The sequence below is a fragment of the Manis javanica genome, chromosome 1 (assembly GCF_040802235.1).
Source record: "Manis javanica isolate MJ-LG chromosome 1, MJ_LKY, whole genome shotgun sequence".
Taxonomy (NCBI): Eukaryota; Metazoa; Chordata; class Mammalia; order Pholidota; family Manidae; genus Manis; species Manis javanica.
The window spans coordinates 7,638,682-7,661,164 of NC_133156.1; the positions used below are offsets into that span (position 1 = coordinate 7,638,682).

The 22,483-nt window shown below is 34.2% G+C and overlaps 1 protein-coding gene across 7 annotated transcripts in view; it reads left to right on the plus strand.

Annotated features, from left to right (window-relative positions):
• IFT88 (intraflagellar transport 88) overlaps positions 1 to 22,483 on the plus strand; it is a 159,352-nt gene that overhangs the window by 52,923 nt on the left and 83,946 nt on the right. For all 7 annotated transcript variants that reach the window (XR_012126315.1, XM_073224637.1, XM_073224712.1 and 4 more), the window contains 2 exons: positions 15,999 to 16,098; positions 21,337 to 21,423. Coding sequence is in view for 6 of the 7 variants with exons in the window: in XM_073224637.1 (XP_073080738.1) it covers positions 15,999 to 16,098; positions 21,337 to 21,423 (187 nt within the window). In the remaining variant the exon portion in view is untranslated. The remainder of the gene's footprint in view (positions 1 to 15,998; positions 16,099 to 21,336; positions 21,424 to 22,483) is intronic.

A 22,483-nucleotide genomic window follows, 5' to 3' on the forward strand; every position in this document is an offset into this window, starting at 1 on the left:
TCTTCAAAGAGTTTATGGTTTCATGACTTATATTCAGGTCTTTGATCCATTTGGAGTTTACTTTTGTGTGTATAGGGTTAGACAATAATCTAGTTTTATTCTCTTGCATGTAGCTGTCTGGTTTTGTCAATACCAGTTGTTAAAAGCACTGTCATTTCCCCATTGTATATCCATGGCTCCTTTATCGTATATTAATTGACCATATATGCTTGGATTTATATCTTGGCTTTCTAGTCTGTTCCATGGGTCTTTGGGTCTGTTCTTGTGCCAGTTCCAAATTGTCAATTGTCCAAATTATTGTGACTTTGTAGTAGAGCTTGAAGTCGGGGAGTGTAATCCCCCCTGCTTTATTCTTCTGATTGCTTTGGCTATTCAGGGACTTTTGTGATTCCATATAAATTTTAGAACTATTTGCTCCAGTTCATTGAAGAATGCTGTTTGTATTTTGATAAGGTTTGCATTGAATCTGTGGATTGTTTTAGGCAGGATGGCTATTTTGACAATGTTAAATCTTCCTATGCCTGAGTATGGGATATGTTTCCATTTATTGGTATCTTCTTTAAATTCTCTAATGAGTGTCTTGTAGTTTTCAGTATATAGGTCTTTCACCTCCTTGATTAGGTTTATTCATAGGTATTTTATTCTTTTTGATGCCAATTGTGAATGGAATTGTTTTCCTGATTTCTCTTTCTGCTAGTTCATTGTTAGTGTATAGGAATGCAACAGATTTCTGTGTATTAATTTTGTATCCTGCAACTTTGCTGAATTGAGATATTAGTTCTAGTAGTTTTGGAGTGGATTCTTTAGGGTTTTGTATGTGCAATATCATGTCATCTACAAACAGGGACAGTTTGACTTCTTCCTTACCAGTCTGGATGCCTTTTATTTCTTTGTGTTGTCTGATTACTGTGGCTAGGACCTCCAAAACTAGTTGAACAAATGCAGGGAGAGTGGACATCCTTGTCTTGTTCCTGATTTTAGAGGAAAAGCTTTCAGCTTCTCGTTGTTAAATATAATGTTGGCTGTGGGTTTGTCATATGTGGCCTTTATTACATTGAGGTACTTGCCCTCTACACCCATTTTGTTGAAAGTTTTTTCATGAATGGATGTTGTATTTTCTTGAATCTTTTCCAGCATCTATGGAGATGATCATGTGGTTTTTTATCTTTTTTTTTCTTAATGTGGTGGATGATATCGATGGATTTTTTTAATGCTGTACCATCCTTGCATCGCTGGAATAAATTCTACGTGATCATGATGGATGATCTTTTTGATGTATTTTGAATTGGAGTTTATAGTATTTTGTTGGGTATTTTTGCATTTATGTTCATCAGGGATATTGGTCTGTAATTTTCTTTTTTTGTGGTGTCTTTGCCTGGTTTTGGCATTTAGTTCTAACAGTTTTTTGGTGTCTTCTTTAGATTTTTCAGAATACAAGATCATATTATCTACAGAAAGTTTTACTTCTTCCTTTCTGATTTGAATTTATTTGATATCTTTTCTTGCCTATTTCTCTATTTCTGGTACTATATTGAATAGAAGTAGGTGTACATGTTCATTATCTTAGCAGGAAAGCTTTCAGCTTTTCACCACTGAGTAGGATTTTAGTTGTTGGTTTTTCATATGTTACCTTTATTACATTGAGGCACAGTTCTTCTGTACCCAGTTTGTTGAGAGATTTTATCATGAAAGAATGTTGAGAGTTTTTATCATTGAAAAGATGTTGAGTTTTGTATCTACTGAGATGATATATGATTTTTATCTTTCTATTCATGTGGTATATCACATTTGGTCATTTGCATATGTTGAACCATCCTTGCATCCCAGGGATATAATCCCACTTGATCTTTGTGTATGATCCTTTTAATGTGCTGTTGCATTTGGTATGCTGGTATTTTATTGAGAATTTCTGTGTATATATTTATCATGGATATAGGCCTGTACTTTTCTTGTCCTAGTTTTTAGTTTTCTTGTCCTTATCTGGCTTTGGAATCTGGGTAATGTTGGCCTAGTAAAATGAGTTTGGGAGAGTTCTCTCCCCTTCAGTGTTTTGGACGAGTTTGAGAAGGCTTGGCTTAGAATTCACCAATGCAAACATATGGTCTTGTGCTTTTGGGGGAGGGTTTTGATTACTGATTCAATATCCTTACTCATTATTCGCCTGTTCAAATTCTATATTGCTTCATGATTCAGTCTTGGTAGATCATATGTTTCTAAGAATTTATCCATTTCTTTCAGGTTCTCCATTTTGTTAGTGTTTTATATTTCATTGTAGTCTCTTATCCTTTGCATTTCATTTGTGATGTCTCTTTTTTTCCAGTTGTATTGAGATATAATTGACATATACAGCACTGTGGAAGTTTGAGGTGTTCAGTATAATGACAACATACGTAAATATTGTGAAATGATTACCATGAGTTTAGTTAATATTCATCACCTCAAACAATTTAAAAATATTTTTCCTGGTGATGAGAATTTTAAAGTTTTTCCCTCTTAGCAACTTGCAAATATATCATGTAGCAGTGTTAACTATACTCATTGTGTTGTATATTATATCCTCAGTACTTATTTATCTTTTAACTGAAAGTTTATACCTTGTGACTGCCTCTATCCATTCCCCCAACCCCCATCTCCATCTCTGATTACCACAAATGTGATCTCTTTTTCTAGAAGTTTGGTTCTTTTTTTAGACTCCTCATAAAAGTGAGGTCATATAGCTTTTGACTCACTTCACCTAGCATAATGTCCTCAAGGTCCATCCATGCTGTTGCAAATGGTAGAATTTCCTTCTTTTTATGGTGAATATATGTACCATTTGCTTTATCCACTTAACTGTTGATGGACCCTTAGATTGTTCCCATGTCTTGGCTATTGTAAGTAACAGTGCAGTGAACATGGGGGTGCAGGTATCTCTTCTGCATAGTGATTTTGCTTCTTTTAGATATATACCCAGAAATGGAATCACTGGGTCATGTAGTTCTGTTTTTAATTTTCTGAAGAACTTCCATACTGTTTTCCACAGTTTTTGTACTGATTTATATTCTCATCAGTGGTGTAGGATGGTTCCATTTTTTCCACATCCTTTCCAGCATTTGTCACCTTATGTTATTTTTGATGATAGCCATTCCAGTAAGTGTGAGATGATAATCTCATTGTAGTTCTGATTTGCATTTCCCTAATGATTAGTGATGTTGAGCACCTTTTCATGTACTGTGGACATTTAAATAACTCTTTGGAAAAATGATTGTTCATGTTCTTCACCCATTTTAATTGGATTATTCATTTTTTTGCTATTGAGTTGTATGAGTCTTTCATATATTTTGATTATTAACCTCTCATCAATATATGCCTTGCAGATATTTTCTCTCATTCTGTAGGTTGTTTTTTCATTTTGTTATTTTTTTCTTTTGCTATGTGGAAATATTTTACTTTGAGGTAGTCCCACTTGTTTCCCTGCTTGTGCTTTAGTTGTCATATCCAAAAAATCATTTCCAAGATCCATGTCAAGGACCTTTTCCTTTTTCTCTGTGTCTCCTCCAAGGAGTTTTTCAGTTTTCATTTCTGAGTTTATTTATTTGAGTCTCCTCTCTTTTCTTCTTACTGTAGCTAAACATTTGTTAATTTTGTCTGTCTTTTCAAAAATCAGCTCTTAGTTCTACTGATTTTTTTTTCTGTTGTTTTTCTAGTCTCTGTTTCATTTATTTCTGCTCTGCTCTTCATTGTTTTCTTTCTGCTAACTTTGGGCTTAGTTTGTTTTTCCTTTTTTAGTTCCTTGAGGTGTAAAGTTAGCTTTTTTATTTTATTTTTTTCTTAATGTAAGCATTTATTGCTATAAACTTCCATCTCAGAACTGCTTTTGCTGCATTCCACAAATTTTAGTATGTTTGGTTTCCATTTCATTTGTTTCAAGATACTTTTTTTATTTCCTTTTGATTTCTTATTTGATCCATTGGCTGTTCACAAGTGTGATTTTCATTTCTACATATTTTTGAATATTCCAATTTCCTTTTTTTCTTGATTTCTGGTTTCCTATCATTATAGTTGGAAAAGACACTTGCTATGATTTTAGTTTTCTAGCACTTGCTAAATTTCTTTTGTGATGTAACATATGACCTGTCCTGAAGAATGTTTTGTGTGCACTTGAGAAGAATGTATATTCTACTGCTCTTGGATGGAATGTTCTATACATCTCTGTTATGTCCGTTTGGTCTAAGGTACATTTCAAGTCCAATGTTTCCCTACTGAATTTCTTTCTGGATGATCTATCCATTGGGATATTGAAACTCTGTATTAATATATTGTTGTCCATTTCTTCCTTCTTATATTTTTGTATTTGGTTAATATATTTAGTTGCTGTGATATTGAGTGCATATGCATTTATGATTGTCATACCTTCTTGATGAATAGAAACACCTTTACTATCCTATGTCCTATGTCCTTGTCTTTTGTTATAAAGTCTTTTTGATCTGATATAGTAGCTCCCCTGTTACTCTGTTTTTTTTCCACTTAAATGGAATCTTTTTCCATCCCTTTACTTTGAGCCTGTGTGTGTCTTTAAAACTGAAGTGAGTCTCTTGTAGGCAGAATATTGTTAGGACTTGTTTTTTAATCCATTCAGATACTCTGTCCTTTAGATTGGAGAATTTAATCCATTTACATTTAATTTTTGGTAGATAGTTAATTACTAATTATTGATAGGTACTAATACCATCCGGTTCCCTGTTCCTTCTTCTTTTGCTGATTTTCTACATAAATGATGATTTTCTGTAGTGGTATGCTTTTATTTCCTTTACACTTACAACTATCTGTTGTGTATCTACTGTAGGCTTTTGCTTATATAACATCTGACAGATACAATTATTATTTTTACCTAATAATAACTTAACTTTGATTACTTACAAAAACTGTTTTTTTACAGCCTCCCAATAATTTTGCCCCTTTTTATATTGTATATGTTTAGTTCTTTTTATATTAGGTATCCATTAACAAATTATTGTACCTGTAGCTATTTTTAAATCTTTTGTCCTTTTATCCATATATTAGAGGTAAGTGATTAACATATCATCATATTACATTTTTAGGGTATTCTGAATTTGACTATAAAGTTACCTTTTCCAGTATGTTTTATATTTTCATGTTACTAATTAATATACTTTCATTTCATCATAAAGAACTCCTTTTAACATTTCTTCTTGGACAGATTTAGTGATAATGAATTCCCTCAGCTTTTATTTGATTAAGAAACTCTATTTCTCTTCCATCTCAGAAAGACAGCTTTACAAGGTAAAGTATTCTTGGTTGGCAGTTTCTTTCTTTCAGCACATTGAATATATCATCCCACTGTCTCCTAGCCTCTAAGAATTTTGCTGAAAAAATCTGATAACCTTATGGGTGTTCTCTTATGCATGAAAAATTTTTTTCTCTTGATTATTTAAAGTTCTTTATCTCTGGTTTTAGATAGTTTTATTATAATGGATCTTGGAAAAGGTTGTTTGGGATTGAAATTTTGGCATTAACTATTAGCTTCATGAACTCAGATGTCCAGATCTCTTGCCAGACTTGGGAAGTTCTCAGCCATTATTTCTTTAAATAAGCTTTCTGTCCCTTTCTCCCTCTCTTCTCCAAGTCCTTAAATAATACATAAATTGTTTCTTTCAATGATAGCCCATAATTCATGGAGGCTTTTTTCACTCATTTTCATTCTTTTATCTTTTTGCTCTTGGCACTAGATGATTTCAAATGACCTATTTTCTAATTCACTAGTTCTTTATTGTATTTGGTTGAGTCTGCTGTTGAAGCCTTTAATGAATTCTTCAGTTTAGTCATTATAATCAACTCTAGAATTTCTGGGGTTTTTTTAATGGTTTCCATTTCTTTGTTGAACTTCTCAATTTATTTATGCATTGTTTTCCCAAATTTATTATTTTCTAATATTTCACTGGATTTCTTTAAGAGGATTGTTCTGCATTCTTTGTCAGACTGTTCATAGATTGCCATTTCTTTAGTCAGTCCTTGGAGTTTCATTAGTTTCTTTTGATGATGATATATTTCAATGATTAATTCATAATCCTTGTGTTCTTGTGTTGGTGTCTGTGCATTGAAGAACTAGGCATCTCTTCCAGTCTTTACAGATTGACTTTGTCAGGCAAAACCCCTCACCAGTCAGCTTGTCCAGAGATTCTGAGTGGGCCATCTGGAGGTATCCATGGGCAGGTGTGCTGCTAGAGTACTTGGATGGATAGGTCTGGTACCTGGGTTTGCATGTGGACAGACCTAGTGCTTGGGTACACAAGGATCAGTCTGGTGACTAGATCTGGAGGAATGGACCTGGATCCTGGGTTCACTGTTGTGAGTTGGTGCTTCAGTCTGTGGCAATGGGCCTGGGACCCTAGTCTGCATGGGCAGACATGAATCCTAAGTCTCCAGGGGCCAACTAGGCACCAGGGGCCCCTGACATGGGCCCAACATCTGGGTCCACAGAGGCTGGTCTCACACTGGAATGGACCGGGAACCTGGTTTTGCAGGAGCTGACCTGGAGGCTGGAGCCAGGTGGCACTAGAACAAACCTGGAATCTGGGAGTTGTCCTGTAACCTGGGGCTCCAGGGGCTGTCCTGGAGGTTGGGTCTGCAGGGGCTCTTATAGTACTTGGGTTGACCAGGAGCTGGGTCTGTGGGAGCTGTTACGGTATGGGGCTGGGCCAGGAGCCTGGGACTGCAGTTGTTGGCTTAGTGATGAAATGGGTTGAAAGCTTAGGTACACAGTGGTTGTCCTGTATCTGGGCCAAGTCATCCAGTCTCTGGTTTTCAGGGGCTGATTAGGAGCCTAGGGTCAGTGGAACTGCCTTGGAACTGGCTAATGCGGGGATGTGCCAGGCGTTGGATTCATGGAAGTTTGCCAGAACCTGGGACCATAGAGCTTTCCTGGGACCACTGGAGCTTGCCAGTGTCCAAGTGGGCCAGGGTCCTGGGTTTGTGGGAGCCACCTGGGGCTGCTGGAAACAGCTGATGCTGGAGTGAGCTGGTAGCCTGGTTCACAGGAGCTACCTGGAGGGCCTGTTGCTGCAGAAGCCACAGGGGCTATAGAATCCCACAGGCACTGGGTAGACAGGGGACTGTGTTAACAGGAGTCTGTGAGGAGCTTTCTAGGGTGGTAGAAGTCGGCCTGGTGCTGGGATGAGCTGGGCTAGAGTCTGCCATGAAGTTGGGCACTCCCTTCCCTCTCCATCTCCCACAGGGTGGTTGTCTATCTCCATGCTGAGCTGCCCTGGTTAGGGGGAAGAATGATGTTATCTATCTTTCTTATCCTTTTCAATGGGTCTTTTCTACTTTTGTATTTCATCTATATGCTATAATCCTTTACCTGGAATCCTTAGCTCTTGGAAGGTATTTTTATATCCTTGGATAGTTCTTCAAATTCATGTTTCTGGGAGGGCACGCATGCTAGAAATTCCTATACCGTTTTGCTGATATCACTCCCCAGCTCAACATTTTTAAATGCTACCCATTATAAATACTGATTCATTTTTAACCAAAGAGCATAATGTATCAGAGTTTACATTTTGAGTTAGAAGATACTTTAAAGTGTAGGAAAACATTCTATGATATAATGGTTGTTTATGGGTGTTACACTTCTTCCACGTCTACTTTTCATATGTTTTGTTCTTTGCAGATTATAAGAAACAGGCTTTTTAAGATATAAATAACATCTGTTCAATGTTTGGAGAATTTTTAAGACTTTATCAACACAAAACATTTAAATTAAGTCATTTCTTTTCTGTTTCAGTAGCTTTTAAACATTTTCATAAAGAAAGAAATCAGTGTAGAGTCTTCTGTTTCATCTAGCCCTGTTGGCAGTTCCACGTTTATACTTATGAAATTATTAAATAAAAGGGAGGTAGTTTTGAAGTTCAAAGACCATTATTTTTCTGCTCATTTGGACCTAGCTTTTTGAGACTTGTTTACATCTAAAAAATTTTTAATGTAGCAATGAATGTATGAAGAAAAAGTTATTTTGCCCACCTCGAAAATTTCAACCTTTTCAAAATTGGGAATATGCCAATATCCAACTCTCAAGGCTAATTGATACAATGAAGAAGTTAATTATAGAGCCAGAAATTTTACGTATTTTTACTAAAGACAGAGTCATTATTTTGTTTCCTTCTCTCTGGGACAGTTTTCAATGAGGGTATGGCTGAGGGCTGATATAGTTCATGTCTTAAATTGTGGCAAAAAATACTTCAACTTAAATCAATTGAGCACAACTTTTTTGGATTCTTCACTAGTATTGTTACATAACTTGTCTCAGTGAGGTAGACACCAGTCACCAGTACTTTTTTGTAGCTAAGAGAAATGAGTCATAAAAAATGTATTGATTTGAATAAGGACAAACATATGGTTAAAATCAGACCATTTATTGTGCCAGTGATTTTTAAACCTTACAATTGGAATTACCCAGGGAGCTTGTCAGAAGTACAGATCATCAGTTCTAGCCCCCTCTGCAATAGGCCTGAGTCAGGGTCCTGAGGTAGAGAGCGAGCATTTGTATTCTTCACCCCTTCCCATACGATCCTCAGACATACCATTCTCTAACTCTTTACCAACAGTTATCAACCTTGGCTGCATATTTAATTCATCAGGAGAATTTTTTTAAATCCCACTATCCCAGCTGCAGTCTAGACTGCTTAAGTTAGAATTTCTGCATGTTGGGCTCAGGAGTCAGCATTTTAAAGCCCTTTGCTGGGTTCCATGATTTGTATCAAACATATAGCACCATTGCTTTGCAGTATGCCAAGACTCCTTAAGAGGAGAAGGAATGTGTTGAAAGTAGGATGGAAAAATGTATAGTTTTTTCAGTGTTTTCCATGTGGCTCTGATATGCAGACAGGTTTGGAAGTTCATATACTAATACAAATTTTATTGGAGAACAGAAGGGAAAAGTCCGTTTTGGCATTACTTGGAATTCTCACTGTAAATTATTCTGTCATTCTTACTATAGTTCTGTTAACCTGTTTATATATATTTAGATTATTTTAACCTTTTTGTAGTAAAATATAAAGCACACACATTAAAAAATTGTACGAAATAGTAACATCAGTTCAAATGATTTATCACAAAGCAAGTACATTTAGCTATTGAATAGCTGAATAAATAAAATTTAGATAATGGAACATTTTTAGCACCTTTGGAGCTCTGCTATGCTGGTTCCAGGCCTACCCCTTACACTTTGATGGATGACTCATATCTCAACTTAAAAAGTAATCACTTCTTCTTTTTTCTACCTACTTTAACCACCTAACCAGTCATCCCTAAACAGTGTAATTTAGTTTTGCCAGTTTTTTAAACATACATAGATGGACTCATGCTGTGCATGTTCTTTTATGTATGGCTTCTTCTACTCTGTGTTTGTGAAAGTTGGCCATGTTGTTGCATGTAGCTATGGTTTGTTCATTTTCATTGCTTTGTGGTAGTTGATGATATCAATATACTACAATATTAATGAACATTTTGGTTGTTTGCTGTTTGTACCTGTTACAAATGCTGCTATCAGTATTATTGTACTGTCTTACATGTCTCTCCATAGATAGTGCTTATATTTCCATTGGTTGTATATCTGTGAGTGGAATTGCTTGATCCCAGCATATGTGTTTAGTTTTAATAGACACTGATAGTTTTCTAAAGTGTTTGTACTCATTTACACCCCTACGAGCAGTATATAAAAATTCTATTTAGTAAATACTTTATTTTGTGTTTTTTCATTTTAGCTAATCATCCTGGTGGCAATTTGTGGTTTTAATTTCCACTTTACTGATGTCTGATGTAATTTCTTACATTTATTTGTCATACAGATATTATCTTAAGTGCCTATTCAAGATTTTGCCCTTGTCTCTGTTTCTTTGGTTTGTGCTTTTTGTGTCCTTTTAAGGATATTTTGCATACCTCAACTTCATTAAAATATTTTCCTATGTTTTCTTCTAGAAGTTTTACCTTTCATATTTAGATACATGGTCTACATGAAATTGATTTTAATAAATAGTTTGAAGTGAGGTCAAGATTGTTTTCCTTTTTTTCTTCTATTGTAACACATCTACCCAATTAACCCAGTGTCATTTATGAAAAATTGTATTTTTCCCATTGCACTACTGTGACTGAACATAAACCACGTGATCATGTGTGGGTCTGTGCATTAAGTCTCCATGCAATTCCTTCCATCCATTTGTCTATTCTTGCACTAAAACCACTTCCCCATTGTCTAAATGTCTGTAGTTTATAAGTCTCGATATCTCCTACTGTAAATCCTCCAGCTTTGTTGTTCTTCAGGATTGCATTGACTATTCTTGGTCGTTGTCATATAAATTTTGAAATCATCCTGTCAATTTTCACAAAAAGCCTGCTGAGATTTTAAAACTTAATAGACTTTTTTAGAACAGTTTTAGGTTCACAGCAAGATTAGGCAAAAGGTATAAAGAGTTACCATTACCCTCTTATCTGTCTGCCCACAGCCTCCCCCACAATCAACATGTTGAACACCAGTAATGCTACATTGGTTACGATTGAAGAGCCAACATTGACACCTCATTATCACCCAAAGTCTATAACTTACATTAAGATTATCTCTTTGTGCTATACATTCTCTGGGTATTGGTAAACATATAATAACATGTGTTCACCCTTACAGTATTACACAGAGTACAAGTAAATACTATACAATGAATACTATACAGAATTACATATAGTCTCACTGCTCTGAAAATCCCGTGTTCTACCTGTTCACCCCTTCCTCCCCACAAACCTCTGGCAACCACTCATCTTTTTACTCCTTCCATAGTTTTGTCTTTTTCAGAATGTCATATAGTTGAAATTATACAGTATGTAGCCTTTTCAGATTGGCTTTGTTCGCTTAGTCACATGAAGAAAATCTGTCATTATTTTCGTGTCTTTTCATGACTTAGTAGCTCATTTCTTTTTATCACTGAATAATAGTCCAATATAAGCATATGCCAGTTTATCCATTAATCTATTGAAGGATTGCTTGGTTGCTTTCAAGTGTTGGCAATTATGAATAAAGCTACTATAAACATTCATGTGTAAGTTTTTGTGTTGACATGTTTTCAACTCATCTGGGTAAATACCAAGGAGTGTGATTGCTGTCATTGCCCCAGCAATGAATGAAAGTCCCTGTTGTTCCACATCTTCTCCAGCATTTAGCGTTGTCAGTGTTGAATTTTAGCCATTCTGACAGGTGTATAGTATCTCATTATTTTTTAATTTGCATTTCCCTGATGATATATGATGTGGAGCATCTTTTCACATGCTTATTTGCCATCTGGCTTTTTTCTGGTTTGTTCAGATCTTTTGCCCATTTTTTAGTTGAGTTTTTGCTTTCTTATTGTTGGGTTTGAAGAGTTCTTTGTTTTGGCTAACAGTTCTTTATTAGATATGCCTTTGTTAGATTTTGTTAACATTTGTTAAGTAGAGCCCAAGCATGCCAGATGGTGAGCCACAGTTCAACACCAGACCACAAGAGAAATTGAGATAGAGAAGCTTATTACTCACAGCTCCTGGAGGAAGTATCCAGCACACCTCAAGGAGCCACATGGGGAAGTGAAGACAGGTTTGGGGCACAGAGAGAGGCAGGACCTGGGATACATGCCCTTATTAGGGTCCATGGACAGAGTGTTTTAGGATTTGTTCCCATGCTAAGACCAGATGGGTTAATTCAAACTAAAAAAGCACAAGTAGATTGTGGTAAACTCCATGGGAGTCTTATCTAAGGGAGGTTGCATAAGAGGAAGGCCCTCGGAGGTATTGAAGACAATATATCTTAAGAACTGTTGATTGGGGAAGTCATAGAGGAACTTACATTTGCTTATGACTTTGCAGGCTGTTATCTAAAGCATGCACTTGCATGAAAGAGGACAAAGTCATTTTAAGACCCCTACAGTCTGCTTGGCCAAACAAAATGGTTGCTGAGGCAGTGATACCATTCAGTAGTTTAGCTGAAGTCTCAGCAATCCTTTTGAAATATTTTCTCCTAGTTGGTTACTTGTCTTCCACTTCTCCTGACCTACTGGGAAATTAACTGGGATTTCATTGAAAACTATATAGATCAGGATGGAGAGAATTGATGTCTTTAAAGTGCTTAGTCTCAAATCCATAAATACAGTATATTCTTCCATTAGGTCTTCTTATTTCTTTCAAATACTTTGTAGTTTTAAGTCTAGGGATCTGCATGTCTTTTGTTACATTTATTCCTAAGTGTTTAATGTTTTTGGTGGCATATGGTATAGTTTAAAATTTTATTTTCTACTTGTGCTTTTCTAGTATATACAGTTAAATTTTATATGTTGATCTTTATTCACCAACCTTACCAAATTTATTTTATTAATTCAGATAAGTGTCCCTAGATTCTTTGGGATTACCTATTTACACATTTATACCACTGCAAATAATGATGGTTTTCTTTTTTGTTTTCGATCTTTATGCTTCTTTCTGTTTGTTTTCTTGTTTGATTATATTGGCAAAATCAATACTTATCAAAATCAATCTATCAAAATAATCGTAAGATTGATTTTTGAATGTTAAACCATCTGAAATGAACTCCACTTGATTGTGGTGTACTGTCCTTTTAAAATATCACTGGATTTGATTTGCGAATCTTTAGGATTTTTGCATCCATATTAATGAGAAGAGTGAGGTTTGTAATTTTAAAAATAATGTTTTGATTTTGTTAAGATTATACTGGTTTTATAAAACAAGTTCAAGTGTGTTTTCCTTTTTTAAATTGTCTGGAAGAGTTTATAAGATTATGTTATATGTTTATATTTTTCTATTAAATAGAGAAATTCACTTATTAGCAGAGCCTTCTGAGCTTGAAGTTTTCTTTGTAGGAAGTGTTTTAATAAATAGATTAAACTTTTTAATATGTAAAACTATTCTGATTTCTTGTATCACTTTTGATACTGTGTATTTTTCAAGAAATTTGTCATTTCATCTTAATTTATTGGCATGATGTTGTAAACAGTATCTTCTTATTGTCATCTTAATGTCTGTTGAGTCTCTAGTAATATCTCCTTTTTTCATTCCTGGTATTGATCATGTATTTTTTTCTTTCTTCCTTATCAGTCTTCTTAAGAGTTTTATCATTATTTTCAAATTTCTTGACTTTGTTGATTATTTATTGTGTGTCTCTTTCCTATTTTATTGACATCTCCCCTTAGCGTTATTATTTCCTTCTACATTTTTTATATTTAGGGTTTCCCCCCCTAGCTTCTTGAGATGGAAGCTTAATTAATTTATTTTCCACTTTCTTTTCTAAAATATGCATTTACCTATAAATTTCCTTCTAAGCACTGCTTAGCAGTTACATCATACAGGTTTTGATATGTTATACTTTCATCATTATTCAGTTTAAAGTATTTTATAATTTTCTCTATGATGTCACCTTTGAACCCTGGATTATCTGAAGTAGATTTATTTTCCAAGATGTTGGGCATTTTCTATTATTTTTCTATTACTGATAATTAGTTTAATTTGTCATCCAGAGATACTCACTGATTTCAACCCCTTGAAATTTCTTGAGGCTTGGTGCATAATCCAAATGTACTTGAAAAGAACATGTATTCTATTATTGTTGCGAGTTATGTCCTATATATGTTAGGTCAAGTTTCTTATTGTTTTGTTCATATCTTCTTGCCCACATTGTTTTTTCTTCCTTTTCTTTCTCTCTTTCTTTCTGTCTTTTTCTCTCTCTTTCTTTTTCTTTCTTTCTTTTCTTAATTAGTATTAGTTCCTCTGCATTTCTTTCTTTTCTTTTTTCATGATTTTTATTGAAGCATAGTTGATATACAATATTATATTGGTTTGAAGTATACAACATAGTGATTCAGCCTTTATATACATTATTAAATCTTCACCCCAACAAGTGTAGTTACTGTCTATCAATGTAGGAAGATGTTCTAGAATTACTGACTGTATTCTCTAGGCTGAAATTTTATCCCTGTGACTAATTTATATTATGATTGAGAATTTGTGCCTCTTTACCCCCTTCACCTATTTCACGCAGCTACCCAACCTCTCCCCCATGGTAACCGCCAGTCACTTTTCAGTATCTAAGAGTCTATTGCTGTTTTGCTCATTTTGTTTTGTTTTTATATTACACATGTAAGTGAAATCATATCATATTTGTTTTTCTCCACCTGGCTTATTTCACTTAGCATAATAACCTCTGAGTTCATCCATCTTTTCACAAGTGGTGGAATTTCTTTCTTTTTAATGGCTGAATAATATTCCTTTGTACATGTGTACCACTTCTTCTTTATCCATTCATCTTTACCCTTATTGATTTTTGTTTGTTCTCTCAGCTATTGAGAGAGGTGTTTGAAGTTTTTTACTATAGTGGATTTCTGCATTTCTTCCTTTAGGTTTAACTTTGCTCTATATTATTTTGAAGCTATATTATTAGATGCATGAATATTTAGAATTGGGATATATCCTTGGTAGATTAAGCCATTTATCATTAAGAAATGTCCTTTATTACTTCTAATGCTTCTTACCTTAAAGTTTGCATTGTCTATTTTCTTTTGGTTAGTAGTGTATCTTATTTCACTTGTATTTCGGTCACTCTGTGTTCTTAATTTAAAGTGTCTCTTACAGTTCAAAATTGAGTTTTGTTTTCTGCCTCCTCTTTTAATTATATTATTTAGTCCATTTACATTTAATGTGGTTATCTGAATTCCTATTTCCTATCTCATTTTTTTTCTATTTGTCTCATGTTATATGCTTGTTTTAATCTCTACTTGCTTTTTTTTGCTTAAATATTTTAAATTATTCCAGTAATATCTGTTTATTAAGTTCTTAATTGTGTATTCTTTTACCATTCTTACTTTTTTTACTGTGTGCATCCTTGGCATATTATAGTGTGATTCAAATGATTAATTTTTCCATTTCACTTACAATATTAGAACTTTAGAAATCCTTAACTCCATTTATTCCAACATCCTAGTTTTTGTATTTTGTCAGGAATTTCAAATTCTTAAATATTTTAAATCTCAAAGCATTATGATATACTTTTATTTTCTGGTGAGAGTCTCCGAAATGAAATTTGTCAGTCTTTTTCTTAGTGACTTAATTGCTTTAATATCATGCCAAGAAAGCCAACAACCACAACGAAAATAATATTTACTGTTTATTGCAGGCCAGTTGGTAGGTCACGATTAGGAATATCTGCCTTCAAGAAGTTTACAATTGAGCTAAGTAGATAGTCTTTGCCCTTATTATGTACAATGCTCTTTGATCTTTTTTCTGTTTTTTTTTAATAAAGGTAATGATCCATTAAATTGACTTTGATTGACCTCAATTTAAGAAACATTAGTCTTGGTACAGTGAATTTTGGTATCAACATAAATAGGGTTCAAATTCTTACGTGATGATTTTCTACCTGCATGATCTCAGATATTCCATATTCATATCTGTAAAATGCTTATCTTTCAGTGTTGTTGTGAGGATGGATTAAAGGTGATAATGCTTATAAAGGAATTAGTGCAGTGCCTGATAATATAGTTAAAATTAATATGCATTGGGGAACAGATCTACAATAGTTTAAGTTCAGACACAGAAAATTAAATATAGTCTATAAGTTCTGTGGACTTTTTCTTACCATCAGAACATTTAAGATAAAAAAATGTATAGAAATAATTTTACCTGTTACAAATTGAAATTGTTACAGTAGTTAATTAAAAATGAAAACATACATATCAATCCAATTTTAAGATACCATAAAAAATCAGAAGTAACAATAGGCAGATGAAAAATTGGATAAGAAAATTAGTTTAGAACTGAAGAACTCAGTAACAGTGAATTGGAAAAAATCAGGTGCTTAGCCTTACTTACAAAAATAGGAGCACTTAAAAAAATTTTTGAAAAGTCACATTTTAGAAATCTACTCCCATCATGAATAGACTGAAACAAAGTAACCTTTTTTTTTATGCTTTACATTATAGGTGTGTTGAAGTTGTGAAAGCTTCTCAATATGTAGAGCTAGCAAATGATCTGGAAATAAACAAAGCAATTACATATTTAAGACAAAAGGACTTTAACCAAGTAAGTTTTAAAAAGTTTCATATGTTAATTGGTCAAAGCAATAATATTGGGAAACTCCTTTCTAGAATAGTGTTTGCTGTGATTATTCTGAAGTTAAGTAATATTTTTACTTCTGTCTTTTAACATAATTTCCATTAATATGATATTACTTTAAATTTGACTTGTTTGTCCTATGTCTTACAGTATAAATACTTTCCATGTAAAGTATGATTGCTAAATTACTAAGCCATATTCTAGTCCACACATCAACTTTTCCGTAGAGATTTTGGACTGTTCCCTTAGGTAAGGTTTTTCAGAATCAGGGGTTCTATGTGTAAGGAGCAAGGAGGGTCAGGAGGCCAGTTAGCAGCCTGGTGCATCCATTCTACTGTCTCCACCTGAGCTTTCCTGCTACGTGTTGTGTATATTTGGTTGACTCATTAACATTGCATTAGACATAAAAGGGTCCCATTGCTAAACACAATTTCATATTCCTTCAAGATTTCTCACTGCTACCTCACTACCTGGGGAGTGGGTGCTCCCCTTCAATAGTCTGTCTCAAAGGAGACATGGTATGACAAGACCAGAAGAACAGATAGCTTTTTTTAAAGATGGGAGAGATAACAAAATGAAACTTGATATCCTGGTTTATAAAACCAATGATTAGTGCCCACAACAAAACACAGCTTCTCCAAGTTTAGACTAGAGAGCACTGGCCAGAGAAAGCCACAGTATCTTTCTCACATTCAATTCTAAGCCTGTGTTTTCAGTCTTTCTACTTAAGGACTTTCCTTTTAACTAAGAGACAACAGAAATGACGAGGCCTTTCCTAAGAAGGAGGGAAACGCCATCTACTCCATTATATGAGAGTAGAATAAAGCAGCCACAGTGTTCACGTAATCATTACATAATGGATAGAATGCAGAACCATGAAACAGTTCTCTTTTGTACATCAGTTTAGTATGCTTAAAGATTGTTAGCATTAGTAAAGCTTTAAAAAGACTTTTCAAAGTATCTTTATATCTGTCTGTCACTTGATCATCTCATCCTTAGTCATTAAAAAATGCCTCTGATAACTTTCTAACACTGCTGTAGGGCTGAAAGTAAAGTGAGACAAATTGGTTGTTGTTATGTTGCTAAATTATCTATGGATCAAAAAAATTGTTTTGTGTGTATGTGAGAAATACTGTTATCAATGACAGAGAAAACCTTGTTTGCCAATTTTTGTCTGTTTAGAAAGATTTAACCATATGTTACCATAGTTCATGTTTTAAAATTTATCAAGGGATAAATTATCTAATTTTTTTCATGTTAAAATCCATATAACACAAATCTTACTGTTTTCTGCTTTCCTAGCTATCCTCATTCAAAATACCTTTTGTTCAATTTACATTTTCAAGATTTTAATAACAGTTTGCCCATGTTTTAAAAATGTAATTTCTGTTTTCTTTTCAATACTGCTGCTTTGACTTTGTGTTTCTTTTGTTTATATATTGTAAGTACGTTGAAGTGGGTATAACACAATCTCAGTTTGAAAAGAACACTATGTAGGTTAAAAAGGATTGGGTTGCATGCTCATGAATAGGAATAATTAATATTGTCAAAATGGCCCAAAGTAATTTATGGACTCACTGCAATCCCTATCAAAATACTAACAGCATTTTTCAGTGAACTAGAGGAAATAATCCTAGAATTCATATGGAACTACAAAGATCCTGAATAGCCAAAGCAATCCTGAGAAAGAAGATCAAAGCTGGATGTATCATGCTTTCCAACTTTGATCTATACTACAAAACTATAGTAATCAAAACAGTATGGTACTGGCACAATAACCGACCCATAGATCAATGGGACAGAATAGAAAGCCCAGATATAAACCTATGCATATGTTCAGTTAATATATGGTAAAGAGCCATGAATATACATTGGGGAAAAGAAAGTTTCTTCAATAATAGCTTTTGGGAAAACTGGATAGCTACATGCAAGAAAATGAAACTGGATTACCATCTATATGCAAAAGTAAACTTAAAATGGATTAAAGACCTAAATATAAGACATCAAACCATAAAACTCTTAGAATAAAACATAGGCAAAAATCTCTTCAAAAACATGAGTAATTTTTTCTTGGACATGCCTCCTCAGGCAAGGGAAACAAAATAAAAAATGCACATGTGGGACTACATCAAACTAAAAAGCATCTGTACAGCAAAAGACCATCATCAGAACAAAAAGGCAATCTACAGTATGGGAGAATATATTTGTAAATTATTTATCTGATAAGGGGTTAACATCCAAACTATATAAAGAACTCACACACCTCAACACCAAAGAAACAAATAATCTGATTTTAAAAATGGGCAGAGGACCTGAACAATTTTTTTTTTCCAAAGAAATACAAATGGTCAACAGGCACATGAAAAGTTGCTCCATATCGCTAATCATCAGGGAAATGCAAATCAAAACCACAGTGACATGTCACCGCACACCAGTCAGAATGGCCACTGTCCAAAACACAAGAAATTATAAATGTTGGTGAGGATCTGGCATAAAGAAAACCATCCTACATTGTTGTGTGAATGTAAATTGGTGCAGCCACTGTGGAAAGCAACATAAAGATTCCTCAGAAAACTAAAAATAGAAATACCATACCACCTAGTAATTCCACTTCTAGGAATTTACCCAAAGAAAACAAAATCCCTGATTCAAAAAGATATATGCATACCTATGTTTATTGCCTCATTATTTACAATAGCCAAGATAGGAAAGCAACCAAAGTTTACATCAATAGATGAATGGATAAAGAAGATGTACTACATACACATAACAATATTATTCAGCCATAAAAATAAAAGAAATCCTGCCATTTGCAACAACATGGATAGAGGGTAAGTGAAATAAGTCACATGGAGAAAAACACATGCCTTGTGCTTTCACTTATTTGGGGAACATAAAAACAAAATGAACAAAATAGCAGTAGACTCATAGACACTGGGAGGTGACTGGTGGTTACTCTGGGGGAGGGATTAGAATGGGTAAGTGGGGAAAGTGAGGGGGATAAAAGGGCAGAAAAACTCTCAATCATGATAGAAGTTGACCATGGGGTTGGTAGTACAACATGGAGAATATAGCCAATGATTCTGTATCATCTTCCTTATGTTGATAGATAGCCGCACTAGAGGGGATGAGGATTTAATAACATGCGTAACTGTTGAACCACTGTGTGGTAAATTTGAAACCAATATAAAATTCTATATCAATGATCCATCAATAAATAAATAAAAAGGATTGGATTGATATAACTCATAATGATCATTTGATGAAGATTATAATTCAAGAATAAAGAGAAAAAAGTATGCTTTCTTATATAAGGGTATGATTCAATAATTAGCTCTGTTAATGTTTGAAAAAGATGCTGGAATCACAGAGTGTGGTTCTTTATAATGATAATGTCATTTTGTAGTCTCCTTTGTAATAAAGAGCTCCACTAAAAAGCGGAAGGTGGATGAAGTGAAGTCATTTGGTCTGAATATGAGTGATAGTGTACAGATAGCTCAGTGAAATGGCAAAGCCAGTAGCTGGATGGCATCGAACAGGAAAGAATCAAAATGGAGATGTACCTATTTTCCTAATTGTGGGGAAAAACAAAACAAAAACAAGTTATCAGTGTTTATTTTTATTCTTTGTTTTGCCATTTACAACTAACATTAATTTTACTAAATGTACTTTTTATCAGTTTCATTTTTGAATAAATTGATTTATATTATTTTACTTTAAAAAACCCAGAAATATTAGATATGCATTCGCTGAACATATAAAGAACAGTTATAAAAACAGCCCATTTCAAAGCCAAAGAACCTGAGAATGTTCCTTTTATTAGAGTAATTAAATAGCCTTTTTAGAATAGGTCATAGTTTAGACATCTTAAAACATGAAATATGTTTTTATTCTGTCAGATGTTTTTAAATGGATGTTTTAAGTTCAAAATACCCTTGTTATTTTAAGTAGTAGCTTCGGGATTGCATTGCTTTTTATATATTGTTTGAATTCATAGTAACCTTTTTGGGGGAGAGTAATTTGGTGTTAAATGTCATCTTAAAGTATTATTACTAACAGCCACAATTAACAGATCCAACACATTTCCTTAACTATAATATGCATAGCTGTTTCTCAAAGGAGTGATATAAACTACTATAGTATTCCACTTTTTTAAATTGTTGTTTGTTACCTTGCTTGCTCTTGATATTCTGCTTTGTACATGTCATAAACATTTGCGAATGGCTTTTTATCCCTCTATACTTCTGAGAGTTTATTGGGTATTTATTTTAAAGGAAGGAAGGGAAGAAAACTTACCACCTTTCTCTACTTTTTTTTTTTTCTGATATTTCTTAGTAATTTCTAGGTTGAGTATTCTCTCACCTTGCACCCCAGGTGTTTGACCATTCCGAATGTCCTGTTCGGTTAGAAGATCTCAGACCTGACAGGTGGTTAACTTTCATTTATCATGGCTTGAAGATGTAATTATATTTGGTCTACTTCAGATCATTTTTTGCAATACTCCCAAAATTATTTTGTCATCAGTTTAAAAAAAATCTTAGCCATTAGCTTTCTTCTCCTTCTGGAATTTCAATTACATTTATATTTTCACTCTGTTAGCATATGTCTTTTATGTTCTTTTCTAAGAGTATTTTTAGCCTTTTATTTTGCTGTGCTTGTTTAGTCTGAACATTTTCTGGGATCTTGACCTTCAATCCTGGTTGCCTCAGAAGCTCTCCAATGCCTTTAAAAAATACTTTCCGTATTTTATCTAACTTTTCTAATTTTTCTCTGTAGGAGAAGGGTCTTTTATAGGCTAGTCTCCAATAGTCAATGGCAGAAATTCCAGAATTATTTTTTAAGGAGCAAATTTGACCAAGTCTTTTAGGTAAAATCTCAGTCCCTGTTTATTAGGCAAAATAAACTCTAAACTGTGTGTCACAAGACTCACAAGGCTCAGTATTTACTACTGTCTTCATCTGTATCTAATCTGCTGTTAAACACATCTGTTGTATTCTTAATTGCAGTTATTGTGCTTCTAATTTAATTTAATTTTTTATACATTCAGTTCTCAGATTAAATTCCCATCTTGTCATTTGTTTCCTTGAATGTGTTAATCTTGTGCCTTCCCTGGTCTTACAGTCCAGATGCTCTGATCTTCACCCAGCCGTAAGTCTGAACACTGCTATATTATAATGGTAATAACCTCCAGATATTCATTTCTAGGCTGTGGAGACCTTAAAAACATTTGAAAAAAAGGATAGTAGAGTGAAAAGTGCAGCTGCAACCAACCTCTCATTCCTATATTATTTGGTAAGTTTTGTTTTTTTACTACTAAGAGTTGTTAATGTAGTATTTTCATGTTGCTGAATTTCTGCCTAGAGAAATTTAACATGCTCAAAGAGAGCTTCCAGGGAAGACTGGTGGAGAACGTTAGCAAATGGGTACATGGAGGGTCTGGTCAGAACAGTTCTGGGCCAGGGTCTGATTTTGTGGACAGAAGTGAAAGGACCATATCAGAATTAGAAGGGATGGAGAAAAAGTGTGGTGGTGAGCATCACATCATAGAATTATATAGAGAGTGTATCTCTGGGAGGTGAGCTAGAGATAGATTTCAACCCCATGTTAATAACAAGGAAAGTGACATCTTAGGTTACAGTATCATCTTTAAAAGCATGCTTTGAGCATCTGCTGGATGCCAGTCATGGAGAATACCAAAATCCTAAAAAACTCTGTGAAAGGGAACCTGCTTAATTTGGAACAAAGGAGGCAGATTGGTAAACTAGGAAGAAAGAAAGGAAGGTTCGTTTAAAGTCAAGATCAATAAATTAATGTAAACAATAAGTGCTTCACAAAACTGAAGGAACAAAACAGCAGCAGACTCACCACTCCAAGAAGGGAGTAGCGGTTACCAGAGGGGAGGGGTGGGGAGGAAGAAGGGGATTGAGGGGTATTAAGATCAGTACACATGGTGTATGTGGGGTCACGGGGATTACAATGTGCACAGAGAAGACAAATAGTGACTCTGAGGCATCTTATTACACTGATGGACAGTGACTGCAATGGGGTATGGGGGACTCGATAATAAAGGGGAATGTAGTAACCATAATGTTTTTCATGTGAAACTTTCATAAGAGTGTATATCAATGATACCTTAAAAAAAAGAAAGAAATGTAATATAGGAGTAAACATTTAGAAAGTGAAAAAAATAAAAAATAGAAAACAGCAACAATAAGTGCTTCAGAAATTCAGAGGAGGCAAATAACATTTTAATTTAGAGCTTTCAGGAAAGATTTCATAGAGTAGTTGGATCATGAAGATCAGAATATAGATGGGAGAGATAGGGGCATTTGTGGGAAGACTAAAGGAATGA